Here is a 27770-nt window from a genome sequence, read left to right as displayed (position 1 = left end):
AAAAAAATATTGCCATGATTTATGTCAAGGAGTGTTCTTCCTATATTCTCTTCTAGAAGTTTTATGGTTTCAAGGTCTTACATTTAAGTCTTTAATCCATTTTGAATTTATTTTTGTTTACAGTGGGAGGAAATGTTCTAATCTCTGTTTCACATGTGGCTGTCCAGCTTTCCCAGAACCACATGTTGAAGAGACTGTCTTTTCTCCATTGTATATTCTTGCCCCCTTTGTTGTAGATTAATTGACCATAGGTGTGTGAATTTATTTCTGGGCTCTCTATTCTGTTCCACTGACCTATGTGTCTGGTTTCTGTACCAGTACCATGCTGTTTTGATTACTGTAGCTTTGTAGTATAGTTTGAAGTGTGGGAGGGCGATAGCTCCAGCTTTGTTCTTTTCTCTCAAGATTGCTTTGGCAATTCTGGGTCTTCTGTGGTTCCATATGAATTTTAGGATTTTTTGTCCTAGTTTTGTGGAAAATGTCATGGGTATTTTGATAGAGATTCCATCAAATCTGTAGATTGCTTTGGGTGGTATAGCCATTTTAACAATATTAATTCTTCCAATTCAACAGCATGAGATATCTTTCCATTTCTTTGTATCATCTTCAATTTTCTTCATCAGTGTTTTATTGTTTTCAGAGTATAGGTCTTTCACCTACTTGGTTAGGTTTATTCCTAAGTATTTTACTCTTTTTGATGCAATTTTTAACAGGACTTTTTTCTACATTCTTTTTCTGATATTTCATTGTGTATAGAAATGGAACATATTTCTGTGTATTAACCTTGCATCCTGCAACTTTACTGAATTCATTTACCAGTTTTTGGGTGAAGACTTTAGGGCTTTCTCTGCAAATAATGACAGTTTTACTTCTTCCCTTTCAATCTGGATGCCTTTTATTTGGTTTTCTTGTCTGATTGCTGTGGCTAGGTCTTCCAATACTGTGTCAAATAGAAGTGGTGAGAGTGGGCATCCTTGTCTTGTTCCTGAATTTGGAACAAAGGCTTTCAGCTTTTCACCACTGAGTATGATTTTAGCTATGAGTTACTCATAAATGGCCTTTACTACATAATAAAGGACACTGTTACTTTTTGTTTAACAAACTGTGAGTGCCCATTACTTTTTTTTTTTTTTAATTTTTATTTATTTACTTATTTTTGAGTATAGTTGCTTCCACAATGTTGTGTTGGCTTCTACTGCACAGCAAAAGGAATCAGTCATACATATACATATATCCCCTCCCTTTTGGATTACCCTCCCATTTAGGATATGACAGTGCATTAAGTAGAGTTCCCTCTGCTACAGAGTATGTTCCCATCAGTTGTCTATTTTATACATAGTACCAATAGTGTATATCTGTCAATCCCAATCTCCCAATTCCTCCCAACCTCCCCCTTTCCCCCTTGGTATCCATACAACATTTGTTCTCTAGGTCTGTGTCTCTATTTCTGCTTGGCAAATAAGGTCATCTATACCATTTTTTAAAATTCCACATATATGCGTTAATATATGATATTTGTTTTTCTCTTTCTGACTTACTTCACTCTTATGACACTTGCTAGGTCCATCCATGTCTCTACAAATGACCCAATTTCATTCCTTTTAATGGCTGAGTAATATTCCTTTGTATATATGTACCACATCTTCTTTATCCATTCATCTGTCAATGGGCATTTAGGTTGCTTCCATGTCCTGGCTATAGTAAATAGTGCTACTACGAATACCAGGGTGCACGGGTCTTTCTGTATTATGGTTTTCTCTGGGTATATGCGCAGTAGTGGGATTGCTGGGTCGTATGGTAGTTCCATTTTTAGGATTTGAAGGAATCTCCATACTGTTTTCCATAGTGGCTGCATCACTTTACATTCCCACCAACAGTGTAAGAGGGTTCCCTTTTCTCCACACCCTCTCCAGCACTTATTGTTTATAGATTTTTTGATGATGGCCATTCTGAGTGGTGTGAGGTGATGCCTCATTGTAGTTTTGATTTCTCTAATAATTAGTGATGTTGAGCATCTTTTCATGTGCCTCTTGGCCATCTGTATGTCTTCTTTGGAGAAATGTCTACTTATAGGTCTTCTGCCCATTTTTGGATTGGGTTGTTTGCTCTTTTGATATTGAGCTGCATGAGCTGCTTGTAAATTTTGGAGATTAATCCTTTGCCCGTTGCTTCGTTTGCAAATATTTTCTCCCATTCTGAGGGTTGTCTTTTTGTCTTGTCTATGGTTTCCTTTGCTGTGCAAAAGCTTTTAAGTTTCATTAGGTCCTATTTGTTTATTTTTGTTTTTATTTTCATTACTCTAGGAGGTGGGTCAAAAAAGACCTTGCTGTGATTTGTGTCGAAGAGTGTTCTGCCTATGTTTTCATCTAAGAGTTTTACAGTGTCTGGCCTTACATTTAGGTCTTTAATCCATTTTCAGTTTATTTTTTGTGTATGGTGTTAGGAAGTGCTCTAATTTCATTCTTTTACATGTAGCTGTACAGTTTTCCCAGCACCACTTATTGAAGAGACTGTCATTTCTCCACTGTGTATTTTTGCCTCCTTTGTCATAGATAACGTGACCACAGGCGTGTGGATTTATCTCTGGGCTTTCTATCCTGTTCCATTGATCTATATTTCTGTTTTTGTGCCAGTACTATACTGCCTTGATTACTGTAGCTTTGTAGTATAGTCTGAAGTCAGGGAGCCTGATTCCTCCAGCTCCATTTTTCTTTCTCAAGATTGCTTTGGCTATTGGGGTCTTTTGTGTTTCCATACAAATTGTAAAAATTTTTTGTTCTAGTTCTGTGAAAAATGCCGTTGGTAATTTGATAGGTATTGCTTTGAATCTGTAGACTGTTTGGATAGAACAGTCATTTTCAAAATATTGATTCTTCCGGAGCTTCCCCAGTGGTGCAGTGGTTGAGAGTCCGCCTGCCGGTGCGGGGGACGTGAGTTCGATCCCTGGTCCCGGGGGAATCCCACATGCCACGGGGCGGCTGGGCCCGTGCGCCACAACTACTGAGCCTGCACTCTAGAGCTCGCAAGCCGCAACTGCTGTGCCCGCGCACCACAACTACTGAGGCTGCATGCCATGACTGCTGGGGCCCGCGTGCCTAGAGCCCGTGCTCTGCAGCAGGAGGGGCCACGGCGGTGGGAGGCCTGCGCACCGCAACCAGAGAAAGCCCACGTGCAGCAAAAAGACCCGGTGCAGCCAAAAATGAATAAATAAAATAAATTTTAAAAATATATATTGAGGGGCTTCCCTGGTGGCGCAGTGGTTGAGAGTCCGCCTGCCAATGCAGGGGACACGGGTTCGAGCCCTGGTCCGGGAAGATCCCACATGCCATGGAGCAACTAAGCCCGTGTGCCACAACTGTGGAGCCTGTGAGCCTGGAGCCCGTGCTCAGCAGCGGGAGAGGCCATCGCAATGAGAGGCCCGCACACCGCAATAAAGAGTAGCCCCCGCTCACCCGCGTGCAGCAGCGAAGACCCAATGCAGCCAAAAAATAAAATGTAAATAAAATAAGTAAATTAAAAAAAAAATTTAAAAAAAAAAAAAAAAAAAAAAATATATTGATTCTTCCAATCCAAAAACATGGTATATCTCTCCATCTGTTTGTGTTGTCTTTGATTTCTTTCATCAGTATCTTATAGTTTTCTGCATACAGGTCTTTTGCCCCCTTAGTTAAGGTTTATTCCTTGGTATTTTATTCTTTTTGTTGCTATGGTAAATGGGATTGTTTCCTTAATTTCTTTCTCTGATCTTTCGTTGTTAGTACATAGGAATGCAAGAGATTTCTGTGCATTAATTTTGTATCATGCAACTTTACTAAATTCATTGATTAGCTCTAGTAGTTTTCTGGTGGCATCTTTAGGACTTTTCTATGTATAGTATCATGTCATCTGCAAACAGTGACAGTTTTACTTCTTCATTTCCAATTTGGATTCCTTTTATTTCATTTACTTCTCTGCCGTGGCTAGGCCTTCCAAAACTATGTTGAATAATAGTGGCAAGAGTGGACATCCTTGTCTTGTTCCTGATCTTAGAGGAAATGCTTTCAGTTTTTCACCATTGAGAATGATGTTTGCTGTGGGTTTGTCATATATGGCCTTTATTATGTTGAGGTAGTTTCCCTCTATGCCCACTTTCTGGAGAGTTTGTATCATAAAAGGGTGTTGAATTTTGTCAAAAGCTTTTTCTGCATCTATTGAGATGATCATATGGTTTTTATTCTTCAATTTGTTAATATGGTGTATCACATTGATTTGCATATATTGAAGAATCCTTGCATCCCTGGGATAAATCCCACTTGATCATGGTGTATGATCCTCTTAATGTGTTGTTGGATTTAATGTGTTGCTAGTATTTTGTTGAGGAATTTTGCATCTATGCTCATCAGTGATATGGGCCTGTAGTTTTCCTTTTTGTGACATCTTTGTCTGGTTTTGGTATCAGGGTGATGGTGGCCTCGTAGAATGAATTGGGGAGTGTTCCTTCCTCTGCAGTTTTTTGGAAGAGTTTGAGAAGGACAGGTGTTACCTCTTCTCTTAATGTTTGACAGACTTCACCTGTGAAGCCATCTGGTCCTGGGCTTTTTTTGGGGGGCTGCGTTGGGTCTTCATTGCTGCGCGAGGGCCTTCTTCTAGTTGCGGCAAGCAGGGGCTACTCTTTGTTGCAGTGCGCAGGCTTCTTATTGCGGTGTGTGGGCTTCTCATTGTGGTGGCATCTCTTGTTGCGGAGCACGGGCTCTAGGCCTGCGAGCTTCAGTAGTTGTGGCACACAGGCTAAGTAGTTGTGGCTCACAGGCTCTAGAGAGCAGGCTCAGTAGTTGTGGCGCATGGGCTTAGTTGCTCCGCGCCATGTGGGATCTTCCCAGACCAGGTCTCAAACCCGTGTCCTCTGTACTGGCAAGCAGATTCTTAACCACTGCGCCCCCAGAGAAGTCCCAGTGTGCCCATTACTTCTTCAATATTGTCCTTAGGGAGGCTGGCAAAATACACAGGTCATAGTTTCAGCCCTGATGGAGCTTATAATCAAGTAAACATAAGCTATACAACAGACATGGGATGGCTGAGTAGATTTGCTTGTTTGGTAATATCTGGAAGAGACTGAATAGACATATATATGATGACTGGGACACAGAAGCATTGGAAGGCTAAATTAAGCAGGACAGGAAGGCATGAATGGAATTTATAGTGCTAGTTTTATAAGAACCATCTTCAAACAAATTGAAATGTCTGATGAAAGAACAACACTCAAATGCACACTTGGGTAGAACTACAAGAGGCACATCTTTGGAGTATGGATCCTAGGTGCCTCCTGTGTCTCTATAAAAAATACAATCACCAAAGAGTCACAGAATCGGGAGTGGAAAACATCTTAGATGTCATGTGTCCACCCTCACCTGACATGAATACAACTGACCCTTAAACAACTGGGTTTGAATTACATGGGTCCACTTAGAGGGACTTTTTTTTTCAATAGTAAATACTACAGTACTACATAATCCCCAGTTGAATCCACAGACGTGGAACTGCAGATACAGAAGAACTGTGGGCATGAGGAACCACAGGTACAGAGGACCGCAGGTACCCAGGACCGAATGACTATAAGTTACACGTGGAATTTCAGCTGTGCAGACGGTTGACGCCTCTAACCCCCAAGTTGCTCAAGGGTCAACTTTACATCCCTTCTACATCTGGCTAACTGAGATGGTATCTCTGGACACATGGCACTGAAGTGAGGGATGAATCTAGGCTACTTCTGGGATTGACTCAAGCTCTGAGAGTAAAAGGGCCACAGAAATGACACCCTTTCCCTCTGTTCCAAGCAGAGACCAATGCCACAGTTTCCACTCCACCTGTCCCTTTTTGTTGTAGTTTGCCCAGTACAGGCTATCCCATAGGGAGGTCACTAAAAGAAAGAGCAAAAGGAAAAAAGTAGAAGAGGAGGAAATATGTGCCAGAGAGTCAGAGCACAGCAAGCTGACCTACAACTCTATTATCATCCATCCCCCAATTGGTTTCTTCCCTCTTCTTGTTAACTATGACTACTTATGGGTACTCCAACATAAGGTAAACTCTCTCTTTTCTTTAATATTTTACACATGTATATATTATATGACTAAAATTTTTCCAACACTGCTAGTGAAGATTATGAGCATTTTAAATATGAGGAAAAAAATGAGTCTCACCCAGGGTCACATAGCTAATACACAGAAGAGACAATACTGTACTCTAGGCCTCCAGGTTTCAAATTCAATGTTCTGTCCCTACACCACAATTTACTAATTTATAATGCACTCCTTTAATAAGAAGCAAAAAAGCCCAAAAAAGGCTGAGTTGAATTAATCAAGAGAGTGGGTTAGCACTAAGAAATCAGTAAATTTCCAAATACATACTTAGCAAAGACAATAGCTTTTTCTTAACAATATGGAAGCTAGAAAGTTTTTTGGTTTTTTTTGTTTTGTTTTGTTTTTGCGGTATGCGGGCCTCTCACTGTTGTGGCTTCTCCCATTGCAGAGCACAGGCTCCGGACGCGCAGGCTCAGCGGCCATGGCTCACGGGCCCAGGCGCTCCGCAGCATGTGGGATCTTCCCGGCACAAACCCGTGTCCCCTGCATCGGCAGGTGGACTCTCAACCACTGCGCCACCAGGGAAGCCCATAAGTCTTATTTTAATATAAAACCAAGACAAACAATTTTGCTTATCAATGCAAAACTACAACTGGCAATCTCCTTGGAGGGCCATTAACATTAACTATCTTACACCCACTTTTTAGCATACAGTGATTGATTTAATCTAATCACAATTATGCAGGACATTTTATGAAAACAAAATGAAATGTAAAAAACTGACAAGGACTGAACTATTATGATGACTACTTCTATATTCCGACTACTTTCACTCAACCTGTGATCCTGGATAAGTCACTAACACATTCTCCTTGGCTTCTTAGTCTAGAAACTATTACAATTATAAATTTGCAATATGTAGCTTACAAAGAAATTTTGAGAAACAATATGCCTGAAATAGACTTGAAAAAGCTTTTAATTCCTCAGCATAAAATTCTTTTAAAAAGAAAATATTTCAAAATAGTAAGTAAAGCAACTAACAGAATTTTAAGAAGCATTAGGACAAGTTCACAAGGAAAAGGAAAAACCTGTTATCAACATAGTTTGTATTTACTTAAAAATTATAGTATGAATTTCTCTTATAAAGGATTTAGATAAGCTAAACCTCATTCTGTTTAAGATATATATAGATACCTATTAAGATAGATACCTATAGATACCTATTAAGATAATCTAATCTAAATCCTATCCTAACCCTATTTATCTAGCAAGGTAAAAGTGATGCTTTTCCTTAGAGAAACATGAACTCTTCCCAATATTCATGTTCAAGACATTTTTCTCAAAGAAAAAATACACGCCTCGAAACCATACAAGGAAATACTGCTTTTAAAATGACTTAGAAAACGCTTAATGTACAGATGTTTGGAGGCAGGTGGGACCATGTAGTCAAATAACTGCAAAACATTTTAAATCCCACCCCCTACTAAGTCATCAATCTAACAGTTAAAATAAGACCCTCCAGGGAGCAGATTTCCCATTTCAACACTTAAGGTCATGGGCCTCTTCTTTTTTTGCCACTTGTCACACTAGAATGGAAGGCAGGAAGGCAGCTTGTGTAATTGGCCCATTTCCAGGCTAGGAGCAAATCTTAGGATAAATTAAGTGGAGAGAAAGCTGGCAGGATAAACTTCTCAAGTTCACTGCTTTCGTGAAACTGTTCTCATGCAAAAGTTATTTGAAAATCACATTGAGTCTAAAGCTAACCTGCATTCTGCCCTTGATATTTCCTTAGATATATCCTTAGATATATAAGGATATATCTAATATATATCTAATATATCTATATATTCCTTAGATATCTTTTTCTTCTAATTTTAGAAAGTCTGAGAGAAATATAATGTCATGTGAACACTTTCTCACACCCAAGTTTAGCTTAGATTGTTTCATTAGTCCCACTATTTCGACACAGAAATGCATTTTAAAAGCTTTTAGATAAGAAACTTCGGGGGCTGCTATCCTTCAAAACAAGGAAGACAAATGCAGAACAAACACCTTACTGTTGATGTGGACCTCTGGTTAAACTAAAACTCAGAGAACAAAATGACCAAATGGAATATATGAACTTTAAAAAAAGGAAAAAGAGAGAGTGCATAAAAGTTTGAAGAAATGGTATATGCTATTCTTCTGCCTTCAATGAGCGATTTAATAGGAAGCCACAAATAGGCTCCTGAGAAATCTGAGATGACTGTTAGCTGGCCTGAATTTTCACAAGGTAACATGATTGAGACAGATGATATGACAGAGCAGAAGCCTGCTTAAAAAGTCCTTGAATGCATGTGCTTTTGGTGGGTCCAGGGTACTTCTGTGGCAGACTTGTTTACAATCCTGTTACTCAACACTGGCAGACTCTACCAAGTAAAATGCTTTACACACCTTATAACAGCTCCTTTAATAAAGCTGAGACTGACATGGAGAGCACTAGAAGAAATATGTCTATGTGGATTTTCCCCTGACATAAAAGACATATTAAAAGTATCACAAGATACCAGGAGACTTGTAAAAGAATGTTCACAGCAGCTCTATTCAAAACAAGGTTCATCAACAGTGGGAGAGACAAATAAATTGTGGTGTCCTCATACCTAGAATACTTTATAGAGTATGTGCTGTCCAATAAGGTAGCCACTAGCCATGTGGCTATTGAACACTTGCAATGTGGCTAGAGCTTGATGTGAGATGTGCTGTAAGTGTAAAACAGACAACAGATTTTCAAAGACTTAATATGGAAAAGAAGTGAAATATATCAATATTTTTGTTGAACTGATATTTATGAATGTTGGTATGATATGAATATATTGAATTTTTTAGATATACTGAGATAAATAAAACATTAATTTTACTTGCTTCTTTTTAAGTGAAGCTAACAAGATATTTTAACTTATACATGTAGCTCACACTGTACTTCTATTGGTATTTCTGGTGCTGCTTTAGAGCAATGAAAATGAATGAACTAAAGGTACGTGAAACAATATGAATAAATCATATAAACATGATTTTGAATGAAAGAAGTCAGATACATAACGTTTAAAATCAGATAAGACTAAACCAGTGTTTAGTGATGTTAACGTTAAAACACAAAGCACCAAAGAAGTGATTACCATAAAAAATCAGGCAATGATTACCATGGGAAACAGAAAGGAGCCTATGACTGACTGGAAGGGGACATGTGGAACCCTCCAAAGTGCCGAGAGTCATCTATTTCTGGGCCTGGATGTTGGTTCACTTTGTTAATCTACACATACATATTCTATGCACTTTTCTGTGTTATATCTCACAATTTTAAAAGTTTTTAAGAAATCTCAAACTGCTTTCCTTAAACATTTATACCTGCTACATCAAGTAAGGACTTTGAAGAAAACCTAAAAGGATAGGGTTGAGTGACTGACTGGTTCCATATTTCAACTATATGTTGACAGTTGATACATGTGTTTACAAATAAGTGAGATAACAAGTTCAGTGTATAAAAGACTTTAAAGAAACCCTTTTTGAGATTTCTTACACACAATAATAATCATATCCTAAACTCTCTCTATATAAATTCTCATCTTTTTCTAAGAATAAGTTACTTTCTTAATATGAGGCATCATATCAGAAACTTACTGCCTTGGAAAATAAATTTTTTAAGAAAATGAAAAAACTTCTGAATATGCGCAAGTCAGTTTACTGACAACAGCTGACAAAGGTGAATTTGTGTTCACTATAACTGATACCCAGTATTTGATGAAATTTTACAAAACATAAACATATAAGAGCCAAGCTTTAACAAACGAGAAATTTTTCTGAGCAGAAAAGACTTGGTATCTAGTAGAAGGTACAAAACATTTCAAAAGAAATGTTTTAGGATGCAAAACTAAATTTAAACCTTCAGCTACCTAAGAGCAATGTTGATGATCTAATTCATATTTAATTCATTTTCATGCAAAAGAATTAAATTTATAAATGAAAAATAATCCAGAGAAGCAATCTATAGAATGAGTATCTATACTCACCATGAACTTGGTTGATTTCTGAATTCTGGGAAAGAATTTCATCTGCCAATTTTTGAGCAGTTGGCAAAACTTCTGTGTGGTGCACTGTGATCAAATACTGTACAAACTTTTGTAGTTGGTCTCTATTCATTTGAAAGAGAGTCTCTGAAATGGGAAGATGCAATTTGACCTGATCTGGCTTGCGGATGCGGTATAAAGACAGTGCCACAACATGGGCACAATAAAATATGTCCTTGTTTCCACAGCTGCAGGTCACTGAGGTAATCTTGCAACGATCAAAGCTGATGGCCACGTTACAAACAGTTTCTGGCTCCGATTGTATTGCAGGTTCTGTCACTGTGCCACTCAAGTGGAAACCTATGTGAAAGAAGGGGAGGAGAGTTCAGTTTCTGCATTCAGATGCTACAAAATATTTTAATTCTTTGAAATGCGCAGTGCTTGACAGCTGCAAGAATAAAACATGACAGCTTTTATTTTCAAGTAAAAACATTCTGGCCACTCCAACCTCCCTCTCCCTGCACCTTACAAGTAAAAAATAAATGCTATTTAACAGACATGCTGAAGTAGTTTATTACACAGCCATATGAAAACACTTACGGCAGTATACCACCATCACACCTATATATATGTATATTCACACACCACATCATACCTATACCTAGACCATAGCTTACCTAGAGTAAGCCATCATTACTCTTCTAAATCTGTGTGTGGTATATACCTGACCAAAATCCCCTAGATCAGTAGTTTTCTCCCCCAGCATTCCACCCTTTTTTAAACAACGTTTTAAAATAGAGTAGGCCAGCTCAGCTTTCTTCTCAACAAACTCCTCCCTTCCTTCCACCTTTATTCCAGGCAGCCCCAATATTGCAACGTCTCTGAGCAGTATGTGCAGGGGGGGCTGCAAAGCCCATCAAATCGCACGCATACCGTAGCTGAAGTAGCTCAATGACTATTTTCTTTCCTATCATACAGAGTAAAGCTGGTACAGAGGTAGGCTGTTAAACATGCTCACATGCACACATGGGTGCACAAAATCACCAAGTGGCAAGGGGCCTTAGAGGCCTTGTAGCCTCAACTTAGAACCACACAGGAACCCTCCACGACCTCCCTCACCAATGGCACTTGGCCGCTGCTTCGAAGGATCCAGAAATGAGACACTCAACCCGCACAGGCAGCAACGGCTCCTTGGATAGCTCTAGCTACAGCTCACAGCCAATGAAAACTGCACCCTGACCAATGGCACTTGGCCGCTGCTTCGAAGGATCCAGAAATGAGACACTCAACCCGCACAGGCAGCAACAGTTCCTTGGGTAGCTCTAGCTACAGCTCACAGCCAATGAAAACTGCCTCTCACTGCCGCTGCCACCAGTCAGTCAGTCTTGTCCTGTTTGGCCAGGGCATACATCCCCCTCACTCCTTTTCCCTAAATATGGGGAAGCTTATCCTGAATGTTTTTTGGCACACCATTCAGTTCCATCTACCTTCTGTGAAAGCCACATGCAGAGGGCCAGTGATAAACATTAAGGGGAAACCTCCAGGGCACAGGCTTACCTCAGGATTAAGTACCCGACAGAAACTTGAATGTCAGAAATGTAATGAAGCCTCTGACTCTCTCAGCCTTCCACTATCTATGCTACTTGAATAAAATTTATCTAGCAGGCCACTATTTCTCCAGGTTCCCCTTAAATCACAAGGAGAAGGATCTTTTCACCATGTGGGAACTCTGGAAAGGATGCTGCACATGGAGCTACAGAGATGTGAACCGAGAAGGACAGCCAGATGATGCCTAGAGTTCACATGTGGGGCATCTGAACCCTACTTACTATCTCTTTCAAGAGAGGGGTTCCTTTAGGCCAGGGCGCTGGGAGAAACATTATTCAACTTACGAGAAATCTTTCAGAGTAATGTAACTTCATCTTGATAATTCATATTCAGCAACACAGTGGAAAGAGAAAAATGTTGTCATATTTTTTTACCAGATTATCAACTTAAGAAGTGCATTTCCAAAAATCAAGTCACTATTATTGCTTCACAATAAGGAATTCTGATAACCGTAATACGGTAACCTCTGGTTTTCTTCCACAGAGATTATCCCTGTTTTTAAATGGATATTCCAGTCTCCTCCTCCATCTCTTTTGGTCAAGAAGTTTTTTTGGAAAACCGCAATTAAAGAAAGGATACATAGCAAATGTAATCATATTTTAAAAAAATTTTTAATGTATTTCCCCACGAGAAAAAAAGATCACATAAAAAGTAAACACCCAGGAAAATTTTAGAAATGAAGAAAAATAAGAGCAGTCTTGCCTTCTTGTATACCAGTGCACTAAAAGCTTACAATAATTAAAAGTCCATGGGACAGGCACAGATTAAGACAAGAAAAGATCAATGGATCATAAATAAGTCCAGAAAGTTTCCAAGTATATTCTGTATACTTAGTGCAAAGGTTCTCTGTTTTCCACCTGTCACATATATATGTGTACAAAAGAAACTAGCTGTCACTATAGGAAGATAGTTATCATAAACTAACCATTTATAAAATCAATCTCTCCCAGCTTAACACTATTTTATTTCTCCTTATCCACCAAGTCAACATCTTTGTCTCTCCACAAAAGTGATACTGAAGGACTCCCATCACAGGCAAAGCCAAGACAACTGAGAATCCAAAATAGTTAGACTAGCTAGTATTTAAATAGTCTGCAAGGCTATAGTGTAAGAGGTGCTTCAAAAGAGACTGATTTAACTGTCAAAGAAGAGGCCCTTCCTAAATAGACATTTCCCTAAAGAGACATACAGATGGCCAAGAGGCACATAAAAAGATGCTCAACATCACTAATTATTAGAGAAATGCAAATCAAAACTACAATGAGGTTATCACCTCACAAATCACCTCAAAATGGCCATCATCAAAAACTCTATAAACAATAAATGCTGAAGAGGGTGTGGAGAAAAGGGAACCTTCTTGCACTGTTGGTGGGAATGTAAATTGATACAGCCACTATGGAGAACAGTATGGCGTTCCTTATAAAACTAAAAATAGAAAGAACTACCATATGACCCAGCAATCCCACTACTGGGTATATACCCTGAGAAAACCATAATTCAAAAAGACACAGGTACCCCAATGTTCACTGCAGCACTACAACAGCCAGGACATGGAAGCAACCTAAATATCCATCAACAGAGTAATGGATAAAGATGATGTGGTACATATATACAATGGAATATTACTCAGCCATAAAAAGGAATGAAATTGGGTCATTTGTAGAGACCTGGATGGGCCTAGAGAGTGTCATACAGAGTGAAGTAAGTCAGAAAGAGAAAAACAAATGTTGTATATTAACACATATATGTGGAATCTAGAAAAATGGTACAGATGGTCTTATTTGCAAAGCAGAAACAGAGACACAGACATAGAGAACAAAGGTATGGATACCAATGGGGAAGGGGGCAGTGGGATGAATTGGGAGATGGGGATTGACATATATACACTATTGATACTACATATAAAATAGATAGCTAACGAGAACCTACTGTATAGCACAGGGAACTCTACTCAGTGCTCTGCAGTGACCTAAATGGGAAGGAAATCCAAAAAAGAGGGGATATATGTATACGGATAGCTGATTCACTTTGCTGTACAGCAGAAACTAACACAGCATTGTAAAGCAGCTATACTCCAATAAAAATTAAAAAAAAAAAAAAGAGAACAGACCCTTAGCAGAACCAATGAAGCCGTCAAATGGTTTTGCAAAACAGGGTTTTATTCATTCATGTGAGTTGTACAAGTCAGAAGTAAAGTATAGTGAATCCTGATATCGTACAATTATGCTGGGGGAAAACCCCACCTACTATCCAACTATATTATGTTGAGTATTTACCATTCTCATAAAATTTTTTAAAAAACAAACTATAAAATATTGTGACTTTCAAAACTAACTCAAGAGATGTGTGAGGACACAAATAAACACATTCATGTCTTATAAAAGTACACTTCATTAATGTAATATCGTCAAGATTAAGGCATTTCATGAATGTTCTTTTTCCAAGTAATTCTAGATTATCTTTCAAGTATCCAAACTCCTTTTAAAATTCCAACTATTTTGGGGCTTCCCTGGTGGCTCAGTGGTTGAGAGTCTGCCTGCCGATGCAGGGGACACGGGTTCGTGCCCCGGTCCGGGAAGATCCCACATGCCGCGGAGCGCCTGGGCCCGTGAGCCATGGCCGCTGACCCTGCGCATCCGGAGCCTGTTCTCCGCAACGGGAGAGGGCACAACAGTGAGAGGCCCGCGTACCGCAAAAAAAAAAAAAAAAATCCAACTATTTTTGTTGGAAATATTTCTAAATGTAAGTTCTACCTTGCCACCCTAATCAGCTGACCATTCAGGGTATTACCAAGTGAATGGGACAGCATTCCCTGTAGTAAGAGACAACTGCAGGTGGCAGTATTTTTTAAGCGGGCTCTTGTTTTTTTCTCTACTATCAGCTATCACAATGACTCCCCTCCTATACTGCTATCCTTTTTCATAGAAAATTCTTTGCCCTCAAGTCAGCTGCACCTCTAATTTGATTAGATTTGTGTCAACTGTTTAATACTCAGAGGTCTATTTGGGGTTTTTCCCTCCTTACTTTTAGGTTGGGATGGCTGATGTTGCTAGAGGTAAGAGGCTTTACTTTAGATACAGGAAAGTTACATACACACAGAGGGGACAGCAGGTACACTAGTTTTTAAGACAGTGCAATACTGAGTCAACATGTAGGAGGTTCCATCACGCCTCTCTTCAGGGTTGTGTGGTCGTGTATTTTGGCCTCTCCAATTTGAGGAAACTTTGAAATTCCACCAACTCACTCTCTCTGGGTCCTAAATCATACCATAGCACTCACAGGAGAAGCAAGGAGAACATTCCTCCCTCAAAGGTAACTAGAGATGTCTCGATAGACATTCTTCCCCCTCTCCTTCCTCCGCATCCCTCAATGGTCTTATCCTTTAGGTACTGCGTGACTTGAAACAAAAAGTAATGTTCTTGAGAATGGATTTTGCCTTTCTGGAGTTCTGACAATCCCAGATGACCAGCGGCTTTGGGATTATAAATGCAAAAATCTCCTTCTAGGACAGTCAGCTGTTCGATATGACAGAACTGAGGACACAGAAAGGGGTAATCCTGTGCTCTGTGGTAAACCATGGATAATTTAGCTGTTTTATTTTCAAAGAACTAAAACTGAAGAAACTACATAAATCTTTTTTAATAAATATATTTGACTTTACAAAATATAATCTGTCAAAGACAGTTAATTCCATAAGAGCAAACCTCACAGGGCAGTCAAATCGTTTTGTCGTCATGCCACCACAGCACCCAATATAATGATAGTATTTACGTTCTCAGCCTGCAGGAACTAAAGAAAAACAAAGCAGAAACCAAGGCTCAGTGTTGTATAGGCCTTGGTAACAGACTTTGATTCGGATCAGGTTCTGTCCACTTAAATGCTGTGTGATCTGGGCATATTGTTTATCCTTTCTGATACTTGCTTTATTTTGTGCAAAATGTGGTTAGAAATACCTCCTAGGATTGTTCTGGGGATTAAACTGAAATAACATATGTAAAGCACCTGGCACGTAGTAAAAGTGCTCATTAAATTTTATTTCCCTTTCCTTCCCTTCCCAGCTGGAGAAATAGGGGGGAGGGGTGCTAGAAACATTCCCTTTATCCATAATACATTTTTTTTCCTCTTTGGCTACTGGAATCTTGGGGGGAAGGAGGAACCTCATTCTTGAAGTAACTTGGAAAATAAATGCGAAAGAGTGTACTTTCATACAGAGAGAACTAGAAAATGTTCGGGGAGAGATTTTTTTAGGTAACCATAGATACCTCAAAAATATTATAATGCAATGATTCTCAAAGCATGGTCCAGGGATACCCAGAGCTCCCAGAGAGGCTTTCAAAACATTTTCATTTTTGCACTTGGACCTTACGGTAGGTCGGTAGTTTATAAGACTTAGCAGGGAAACACTGAAGGGGCAAATTTCTCACATGAGAACTACACGATTGAATCGTCTACATTAATTTCACATTAACGAGAATTAAGGTTTCTAGAAAGTAAATATTAAATTCTTCACTGATATTCTAAAAATAAGCTTTCCTTGAAAGCTGATTTTCCATATCTAAGGTTAGATTTTAGTTGCATTTTAAAGGTGACAAGGAGACCCATGATATCAGACGGGAGAGACAACTGTTTTAAAATACACAAAGAATTTCTAAAGCTTGGCCACTTTGTGCATATATGTATATGTGCTCAGTTAACTGAAAAATGGTAACAAACTGAAAACATTAGAAATTGTCTAAGCTAAAGTAAACTGGTAGACATGAAATAAATACACACTAAAAACTACTGCTTTCAGGGCACATTCTTTTCAGAAAAATATGCACCCTGTGCATGAGGTGCTCAAGTAACATATTTTTTGTTGAAAAAGAATTTAACAGAAGCACTGGTGTAGTACTTACACAAATACATCTTTCACCCTTTTCCTAAATAAAAAGAATCCCCGGGGAAATTAAAGGCAGAAACCAAAGCAATGCAATGTTATGGCTGAAAGGATGGCAAGGGTTGTAAGAGGTTTCTTTTAAGTTTCTAAAGCTAAGTCTAAAAATGCAGAAGTGTTAACCACTCTCATAACAAAGCATTCATTGGTTTGCTAACCCAGTGCATTGGCTAAATGTATAGTAACTAATACCTGATTATGTGTCCCTGGTAAAATATATGAGTTAATCATTGCCCCACAAAACCCAACTTTTACCTTTCCTAACTCTGAGAACTGCACACAATCTAACATGCCATGCTGCAATTATCAATTTTAAAAAACAAAAAGTTTTAATTCAAATCAACCTTAATTTCCAGATCAGCAGTACAGACACATTAAGGGACCAAGACAGAGGCAATAAACTCAACTCAAAACCAACTTGTCTAAAATATGATATTCTTTCTTCAACTATGTAATTTTCTCAAAGGGATATCCTAAATTAAAGAGACTGCATCCTGTGAGCTGCCTAATTAAATCCTCTAGCCCTAATTTCTAACACTAAGCTTAAACAGCTTATGGAAAGACATTAGGAGATTTTGCCGGCAATCACTAATGAAGTGGTTTCCGTCTTTCAGAAAAATTATTTTTTAAAGGAAAAGCTTTGTTTTGAAGTCCACCTTTAAAATGCCTATTTGGACTAGAATTGCTCCTACACTTCATTAATATTTGAGAGAAAGACAATGGCAAATTAATGCAAAGACCAGACTGTAAACCACAGCACACCATATAAACAACATAAAAATTTACGGAGCATGCACTGGATGGGCCCAATCAAGAGTTCCCAGAGGCACTCTGTTCAGTATTGGTTTTGTTTCCTCGTTAATGTAGATCCTCACAACACTTCACACAAGGACCCGTATGATCAGAATAACTGTGTTAGATATGAATGTCATTACATAGTTATTTAATATTATTCCTGAAAAAAAAAAGACACTGATCCACTAATTTAGCCATCTGTAATGAGCACCTAGAAGAAGCTGAGTTTAAGGAGACTGTGTTGGATTAAAAAAAAAAAAAAAAAAAAATCACATCACTCTGTGTCATCCCCAATCTTGAAGTACATAAGCCCCTCCCCCCCATTACTGTCAAGTAATTTTCCAAAACATATTTCTGTATTTTAACATGCATACTTGAGGGAAACAACCATTGCCCAGCCCCAGATTCTGGGTGGGCAGCCTGGGGAGGAGGGGTGATAAACAAATTAGGTAGAATTTGAGTTATGTGCACAACTATAAAGCCACAAAGTGCTTAGGAATTTAAATTATCTGCCCCAATTTTTAAATTCCACTTTCTCTAATGCCAACCTTCTCTAATACAAGCAAAGCAGCTCCAGACTTCCACCTTTCCTGAAGACCAGATCAGCCAGGCTCCCTTGCCCCGATCTGTATAGCCCCCAATGGCACCCCTACAATTCAGTGCTCCCTCCTCTTCCCCTCCCTCACTTGGCCTCTCACCTGGATGCCCAACCTCTAAAGTACAGATTAAGTTTACTACAGCCCTTCGGTGTTCAACTCTGAGCACCTCTACACACCTGTGTCTTACTTCCCCTAAGGGGGAAGGGGACAGAAGATCCTTTTACTTGTTTATTTCCTGTTGCTGCTTACAGCAAAACAACCTTTAGAGATGCTTGGCTATTTGCTTTAGGAGCTGAGGTGAAGGACAAACTCTGGAAACTAAGTCTGTTTACCAGAGCCAAGAGGCAAGGAGAAAAGTGTGCTCAGACCCCAGAAGGGAGAATGCAGGCCTCGGTAGCCAAATTCCTCCACCCACACCCTGGAACTCCGGCTTGACCCCTCAACTTTAAATTAAAGCCTATTTCTAAGTGTTCACGTCTCGCTTATACCGAGTTAAGCTCGAAGCAGAGGGCTGTGATATCATCTGAGACAGCAGAGTTCTGTAGCACCCTTGTCACAGAGGACTATCCTGGAGGAAACACTCAAGAAGCATTTGTTAGGTGAAAGAACGCACAAACCCTCTTGCTCTCTTGGTAGGTGGAACATATAGTTTGGTGCATCTCAAACTCGAATGTGCATCAGGATTCCTGGGCCCCACCCCATTATCCCAGGTGATGCTGTGGCTGCTGGTCCAGGGTCGCCGACCTAAGATGATTAGAATTCAGCCTAAACTAGCCTTTTCTAGTAAAAATACATTTAAGTAAACACAGTAAACAGAATAGTAAGGAATATGTGATTTTTCATATAAAAAGTGTATACAATTTCTTGCTTATCATGGAACCGAAATGCTCCCAATTCCAAGAAATCAGATATGAGACATTAAACTGGTCTGAGCGTTAAGAAAGAAAAATAAATGAAAACAATCTTTATTAACAAAAATGTATTACTATCATAATTGTTAATACTTATAGCTATACCATCCTATTTGAAGTGAAACCTTCATTAAAAATCTAAATTAAAATATAAAAATTTAAAAATGATCAGAGTATTTACTTCTACAAAAAGATTGTTTTACAATGTCCCATAGGATTCCTCATAATTGAAGGTTCTTTGTGTATTCAAAACAATCCAATTAACGGAAAAAAATTACTGGCAACTATTTTAGTAACACATTTTTTGCCTAAGGCAAAATGTACCCTATATGAGAAAGTCAGAGGCAACAGAATATGCAGGATAACACAAAGTGAGACAGAATTTTAGAGAGAATTAGAACCTTCTAAAATAAGATCTGTTTTGTTAAATAACCTTAAGCAAGTAACAGCCTCAATTTTCTCATCTAAAAAAGGATTAATAATATCTATCTTGTAGGACTGCTGTAAGAACTGACAAGGTATATAAACCACCACAAGGATTCCTTCTACGGAATGCCTGCTATCATCATTATTGTAATAGAAATGTCACATGCTCTTGGAAGCACAGCATTTCCAACACATGCACTAAAACCCTAGTCCCTTAGCGTGAGTGCACATGCTGCTTGAAATGTCAAGCTCCCAGGAGCATGCCAGCATTTCTATTACAATAATGGACAAGGGTTTGCTGTTGTTGCAGTAATTCTATACTAATATATACATATTTCCAAATTAATGGAACTGCTATGATTTTTAAAAATTTGTTCCCATTTTACATAGCGCATTCTTAAAATGTGAGTTGCCTCCAAACGGAAGAGAAAAGCAGGGGACTGAGAATACTTAATTTTGTCTCAAATAACTTCCAGCTTCCCTAGGTGGAGCTATATATGTATAAACTGAATCACTTTGCTGTATACCTGAAACTAGCACAACACTGTAAATCAACTACACTTCAATTAAAAAAAAACTATTACCAAAAAATATAAACAAACAAACAAGTCTTTAATAAGAAAAAAAAAAAGAACAGCAAGGTAGATGTACTGATACTTTGGCTAAGAGGTACATTTTTTTCTTAAATACAGTGATAAAAGAGAAGCGAAGAGACTTTGGTTCAAAATGTGGATGAAACATACTAAGACATTCCCACCCATGTCTCAGAGCAGTGTGATTACAGATGAATGTTTATTTAACTTGTTTTGGTTGATGTAGGGGCAATGCTTTTTCTAAGATTTCTACAACAAACATAAATTACTTAGAAGAAAAAAAAGTGCTTTGGCTAAAATTGAAAACGTGCTTAAAGTCTTCCCAAGTAAAGAATTTGCTACATAAATGATGTCCAGCAGACATTCTGGGAGCCTGGCAATAACCACACACCAAGTTTAAACACTAAGGGTCATCAATGCCCTCAATGCAGTTCTGCCTACTGACTGGCCCAGCCTACTTTGGCAACAGGACACTCCCAGGCTCTCCTTAACCCATGGATGCTCAGCCCTCTTTTGGCTCAGCCATACTCCAGAGAAGACGTATTACAGCACTCAGTATGACAAGGCAGAGAAAGACCAGGCTCCTGGTTCTAATTTCAGCCATTATCTAATGTTAGCCTCTTGGGCAAGTTACTTATTAATATCTATTTCTTCTTCCCTCTTCTTTCCTCATTTATTAAATAAAGGAAATAGATTTTAAAAAAAATAGTGTGTAGGTAGGCAGGAGTTATGGAGAGCTACCCATGACAAGATTAAGGATGGTAGTTACCACAACCACTCACACAAGACCTTTGACCTGCCCTGGCTGCTACAGAATTGAATCAATGGTCACCTCAAAGGACTTGGAAGCTATGGCTCAGGGAAGGGGAGAGAAAAAGGACAGACACTGCTATAGGTGCAGTCACATATATGTAACTGGCATGTGGGGAGAATTTTTTAAAGTTTTGAAATTCAATACGAAAGAGAGTAAACATTTAATTTTTATCTACATAATTTTCAGCCATCTGTCTATAACTGAGATTCTTAAGGCATACCTTTTTGTTATTTTTCATATCTAAAACCAAACCGTTAAAGTCTCAGATTGCATAAATATAGGTGAAGTTTATTATGCAAAATAATATAAAATAATAATATAATATATTATATATTTATAATATAAAAACATAAAAGAAAGCCCATTAAAAATGAAATGAAAGGATTGAATCTATTGTCTGCCCTGCCTTCACCACCTAAATATCTGCATTCTTTCCCTACTATCCATTAAGTATTATGAAATATTAAATATTATGAACAACTACTTCCCTAATCCCTTAACTTGGTTAACATGTGATATACAAGTCTCTATGGGAAGCATCCATGAACACAAGGGTTTCAGTTCTGAGAAGTCACTGGATTACTAGGTAACTGATAGCTAAGAAGTCAAATCAGAGGTGGTTTCCAGAAATAAAAAAGAGAAACAGTACAAACCTTCATTTCCCAAATTGTGTTCTATGTATGTTAGCAGGTATTTATTGGGGTGTCCTATGAGAGAAGGACTGATAACATCCTGGTAGCACTTACAAGTACCTAGAAACAGTGCCTGGCGTGTGACATGTGCTCAAAATTTACTGAGAAAATGAACGAATGAATGAAGAAGTAAAAATTTTATTTAGTAGAGAGGTTAAATAAAATCTGAATACTCTACCAAATTGCTCTAGCATGAATTTGAAGCTACAAGATAGAAAAGTCTGAAAACAAATTATCTATGTGCCTTACCCAGGAAGCATATGTGCAGGAGTAGTAAGAATTAAACTTTTATTGTAGATAATAACCCTGTTTACGTGTGACTTTTTCAAAATCTCACAAAAGTGCCACTAATAATAAATATACACTACTTCAAAAAGCAATTTGGTTTTATTTCTTCTGAAAGCAAAGTACATAAATGAAGAGACATTCCATTTTAGCCTAGAACAGCATTTTTTTTTAACATCTTTATTGGAGTATAATTGCTTTACAAGGGTGTGTTAGTTTCTGCTTTATAGCAAAGTGAATCAGTTATACATATACATATGTCCCCATATCTCTTCCCTCTTGCGTCTCTCTCCCTCCCTCCCACCCCTCTAGGTGGTCACAAAGCACTGAGCTGATTTCCCTGTGCTATGCAGCTGCTTCCCACTAGCTATCTATTTTATGTTTGGTAGTGTATATATATCCATGCCACTCTCTCACTTTGTCCCAGCTTACCCTTCCCCCTCCCCGTATCCTCAAGTCCATTCTCTAGTAGGTCTACGTCTTTATTCCCGTCTTGCCCCTAGGTTCCTCATGACCATTTTTTTTCCTTTTTTAGATTCCATATATATGTGTTAGCATATGGTATTTGTTTTTCTCTTTCTGACTCACTTCACTCTGTATGACAGACTCTAGATCCATCCACCCCACTACAAATAACTCAATTTCGTTTCTTTTTATAACTGAGTAATATTCCACTGTATACATGTGCCACATCTTCTTTATCCATTCATCTGTTGATGGAAACTTAGGTTGCTTCCATGTCCTGGCTATTGTAAGTAGAGCTGCAATGAACATTGTGGTACATGACTCTATTTGAATTACGCTTTTCTCAGGGTATATGCCCAGTAGTGGGATTGCTGGGTCGTATGGTAGCTCTATTTGTAGTTTTTTAAGGAACCTCCATGCTGTTCTCCATAATGGCTGTATCAATTTACATTCCCACCAACAGTGCAAGAGGGTTCCCTTTTCTCCACACCCTCTCCAGCATTTACTGTTTGTAGATATTTTGATGATGGCCATTCTGACCGGTGTGAGATGATATCTCATTGTAGTTTTGATTTGCTTTTCTCTAATGATTAATGATGTTGAGCATTCTTTCATGTGTTTGTTGGCAATCTGTATATCTTCTTTGGAGAAATGTCTATTTAGGTCTTCTGCCCATTTTTGGATTGGGTTTTTTTTTGATATTGAGCTGCATGAGCTGCTTGTAAATTTTGGAGATTAATCCTTTGTCAGCTGCTTCATTTGCAAATATTTTCTCCCCCTGAGGGTTGTCCTTTGGTCTTGTTTATGGTTTCCTTTGCTGTGCAAAAGCTTTCAAGTTTCATTAGGTCCCATTTGTTTATTTTTGTTTTTATTTCCATTTCTCTAGGAGGTGGGGTCAAAAAGGATCTTGCTGTGATTTATGTCATAGAGTGTTCTGCCTATGTCTTCCTCTAAGAGTTTGATAGTGTCTGGCCTTACATTTAGGTCTTTAACTCATTTTGAGTTTATTTTTGTGTATGGCGTTAGAGAGTGTTCTAATTTCATTCTTTTACATGCAGCTGTCCAATTTTCCCAGCACCACTTATTGAAGAGGCTGTCTTTTTTCCACTGTATATTCTTGCCTTCTTTATCAAAGATAAGGTGACCATATGTGCGTGGGTTTATCTCTGGGCTTTCTAGCCTGTTCCATTGATCTATATTTCTGTTTTTGTGCCAGTACCATACTGTCTTGAGTACTGTAGCTTTGTAGTATAGTCTGAAGTCAGGGAGCCTGATTCCTCCAGCTCCGTTTTTCTTTCTAGAAGAGCATTTCTGTTAGATGTGGTGATGGTAACATTACAGAAAAAAGTCAGAAAAACGCAGGTATTGGCTCAGGGCTTTAACCACAATTTTCCTTTCAATATCAAGTAATCATTAAAGCTGTTTACAAATAATGATGATCTGATGTTACCAAACTTCAGGATTTTAAAAAATATTTTGAATAAGTTAAAATAGATAACTTCTATGCCAAATTTGGGACTACTATTCATTTTAAACAAGAAATATAAACCCGAACAGCTTCAGATATGAAAGAGTGCTAATTAAGTAGCAATTACGTATACAATGGCTTAGCCTGTGTTGCATAATCAAAATAATGTGCCTGAGGCTTGTCAGTATAATGGAATGAGAACTGACCTGGGAGAGAGACTTGGGTTTTAATCCCAGCTCTGCTACTAACTAGCTGTTTGACCTTGAGTCTGTGGCTTTATTTTCATATCTGCAAAAGGAGGCTAAAGGACTAGGTCAGTGGCCCCTTACTTTCTTTTCTTTTTTGCGGAGAAGGAGCAGGGGGTGGGCACAGATCTCTTGACAAGCTAAAAAAGGGCAATAAACGCTCCCCAAAAAATATGCACAAAATTATGCAGAATATTTCATAGTTCAGCATGTTATCTATTCACTTATTTAGAATCTTATAGATCTCCCCCATACTCCAACACCTTAGATTCTAAACAAGTCAAAGGCAACCAAACTATATATACTCACATTCAAAATACATGATGAAAACCCAGACTTTGGCTCAAAGTATTTTTTTCTTTCGTTCATAATGAACTTTCAAGGGCTTTTAAAAAAAGAATTTAATGTTTTTAAAAAGTATATTCAGTTTATTTCTAAGATGTTTACAGGCAACTGGAATACCTATCCAAGTACTCACCTATTTGGAGGCAACCATACTTATCCAAGTTCAAGAGACTATATTATCCATTCTTGAGAATAGGGGATTTATAGCCCACATAATACTAAGCACCAAATGATGAAACAACAGTAGTTCTAGAACAGGTTTATAATGGAAATTAAAGGAGGATAAATGATGATAAATAACTGGCATCATATATAGGACTCAATGACTGATTACTACTCTATTTCATCATAAAACTAACATATGTATTAAATGCAGATAAAAATACAATAATTCAACAACATAAAAGACCAATCAAAAGATATGTGTTCAACTTCTTTAATCAATCAGAATTATGTTTTTAAAAAGCTACTTTAATTGCCTAAAACATAAATATTATAGTCAAGGAAAATTCCACAGTTTAAAGCAAAAAAATAAAACTTGAGAAATGAACTATGTGGCTAGTTTTCAGGCTTTGGAATTTTGAGGAAAAAAGCATATGGCCATACATTATAAATCAAGCACATTAGCTTAACAAATGTTTCATATTAGTCATACTAATTTCTCTGGCTGAGTATGAACCCCACTACTTGAGACTGTAATAAAGTTGCCTCTTTTCTTTTACTTAAAAGGGTAGTCAGAAATTGGAAAAGGCCTCATCTCCAATAGAAAGTTATTTTTCCCTGCTTCAGAAAACCTATAAACGTTAGGACTGTAAAACATGGTAGAGGGAGAAGAGTAAAGATGAGATGAGTGACAGCTACCACAGTATCTTCTACTGGTCTAACTGGTCCTTCTCTTTCATTTCTCTCCCTCTCCTAACATTTGTTCCTTCAAATTCTTCTCACACTTTCCCCATTTACTAAATGCAATTGTACCTTGCCTCATTCCCTTATCCTTCACTCCACTATCAAAATTACCTTTATATACACATGCACAGCAGGAGGGAATTCATCAGAAAAGGCTAAGAGAATCTCTTCTGTGAATGCTATATTCTCCAGCAACTCCAAACTCTACCCAGACCATTTATAAACTAACTGGGGACATCTGCAGTTATTCTGAGCCAAGAATAAAGTTTTTTATTTGGGGGACAGCTTGACAGGTCTACTAGAAACACAAGTCTAAGTTTATTAAGTTTTAAAAATATATATATCAAAATTCAGCATCGTATTAAACAAGAGGGTAAAAAAATCTAGGCAAGCCAAAGAAATATTAGCCTTAAAATAATTTCTAAAAAAGCTAAGGAATTCCACTTCATTCTCTTTGATGATTCTTCCTCAAACATATTTTATTTTTCTCTAAATAAATATATGAAAATTATAGTTACACATTCTTTTTGAAAAGGCCTCTGATACATCAAATCTTTCTACGAAACTGAATTTTCCTGGTATAACAATGACAGCCACACTAATGATATAATTTTTAAGGGGGAAAATCAGAAGCGAAAGGTTGATACCCTAAGGGAACACTAAGCTGGTATTAACCAGATTAAATGAAGATCTGAATTCATGATCATGACTTTACTAAAACAGTAGTGCTGTATGCTCAAAAACTTTGGCTATTAGTAATTCTTTTTGTTTTTAAAGATTTATATATTATTCATTTATTTTATTTTTGGCTGCGTTGGGTCTTAGTTGTGGCACGCAGGACCTTCATTGAGGTGCGTGGGCTCTTTGTTGTGGCGCGCGGGTTTCTCTCTAGTTGTGGTGTGCAGGTTTTCTCTTCTCTAGTTGTGGCACGCAGGCTCCAGGGAGCGAAGGCTCTGTAGTTGTGGCATGCAGGTTCCAGAGCACGTGGGCTCCGCAGTTTGCAGCATGCAGGCTCTCTAGTAGAGGCATGCAAACTCAGTAGTTGTGGCACGTGGGCTTAGTTGTCCCGTGGCATGTGGAATCTTAGTTCCCTGACCAAGGATCGAACCCACGTCCCCTGCATTGTAAGGTGAATTCTTTACCACTGGACCACCAGGGAAGTCCCACCTCTTAGTAATTCTTAAGAACAAAAGGTTTAGCCTGAAAAACTGAGGGAAGATTTATTCCTGGAAGCAGCATGTTCACTTCAACAGGTTGATGAAAATCTTTCAAAAAATGTATGAACATTTTAACTTTCTAAACAGTATCCAAAAAATCTAATTTAACACTTGCTTGATGATTCAAGGTTATCATGATGAACATTTACTGCATTATGTCCTCCCAGCAATGCCCTCAACAGCATTACTCAGCCAGGTTATTGGCCTTTTAGCTAAAGAGCTTCTGCACTGCCCTGATGGCCGAGTACTGGTCTGCTCTTTCTCTCTCCTTCCTTGCGGAAGTCAAATGCACCCTTCTCATGCTGACATTTTGACTAATAGCTGCATCCCCTCTAGTTCTTCTAAAATGTTGGTTTACACCTTTCTAGGACTTTGGAAACTAGATAACCACCATTTTTAGAGCTGTGTAAAGATAAGACTAAATGAGGTCTGAGCACAGGCCTCAGGTTTTCTTCTATGAGTTAAGTGCTCATACTTGAGTCTGGGGATATTGGTGGATTCAGCTTGGCAGTTTCAAGGGCTCTTCTTTTGTCCTTGATTCATTGTTCTCAATTATATCCCAGAGAGAAAGTAATAATTAGAGAAAAATGAATAAACTACTTTTCAAGTTTTCCACAAAAGTGCCATGAACTTGAAAAGGTAAATTCTGAAATTACTTCTCATTACTAGAAATATATGATGTGGTAACGTGTCTGATTAATCACTTCTACCAATATTAATAAGAAAGGGTTAACTTTTCTACCTGTTACCATATGAATCTCACTTTTCCCTCACACATAAAAAAATAACTTTTAGGATAAACATATCTAACATAAGAAGTCTAACATAAGAAGGCTCTATGTTTTTTCAAGAAGAACAGTATTTAAAAAAACAAGATACGCCCAGGTTTTGGTTTCTAAATACCAATAAAAGAAACCAAAGCTTCTTGGAAAAAAATGGCTGATTCTAGGGTTGGGATGAAGAAAATACTGATGCCAGAAAGAAAGTGCTTTAAAAAAATTGAGGGAACTGTTCCATCCTGAAAGAGTCCCCAATGGCCAGGATGCAACTATTTGAGCAGCAAAATAACATTAGTATTGGATTATAACTCAAAGAATAAAATAAATATCTGAGTCCATACTGCTAAAAATTATTAAATGGATAAATAAATAAATGAAGAAGGGACACATCTTCCTTATAGAAGAATTCCAATTAAAAAATGTAGAGGGGATGAGAGAAATAAAAATCATCATTAGAATACCACAGTAATATTTGCTGCAGGCCAAGATATACTGATGAATGATAAAATTAGTGGGTAAAGCTTTAAAGAGAAACAGAATATTTGCATAGTCTCAAAGAATCTCCCCTCCAGATACGTAACTTAAATTCT

At 38.0% G+C, this 27770-nt stretch overlaps 1 protein-coding gene across 1 annotated transcript in view; it reads right to left on the bottom strand.

Moving 5' to 3' along the window:
* ZSWIM6 (zinc finger SWIM-type containing 6) overlaps positions 1–27770 on the bottom strand; it is a 205291-nt gene that overhangs the window by 65732 nt on the left and 111789 nt on the right. Inside the window, exon 2 of the mRNA XM_065874785.1 lies at positions 10103–10459. Coding sequence (XP_065730857.1) covers positions 10103–10459 — 357 coding nt within the window. The remainder of the gene's footprint in view (positions 1–10102; positions 10460–27770) is intronic.

The sequence above is a fragment of the Phocoena phocoena genome, chromosome 3, assembly GCF_963924675.1.
Source record: "Phocoena phocoena chromosome 3, mPhoPho1.1, whole genome shotgun sequence".
Lineage (NCBI taxonomy): Eukaryota > Metazoa > Chordata > Mammalia > Artiodactyla > Phocoenidae > Phocoena > Phocoena phocoena.
This window is presented reverse-complemented; position numbering and strand designations above follow the sequence as displayed.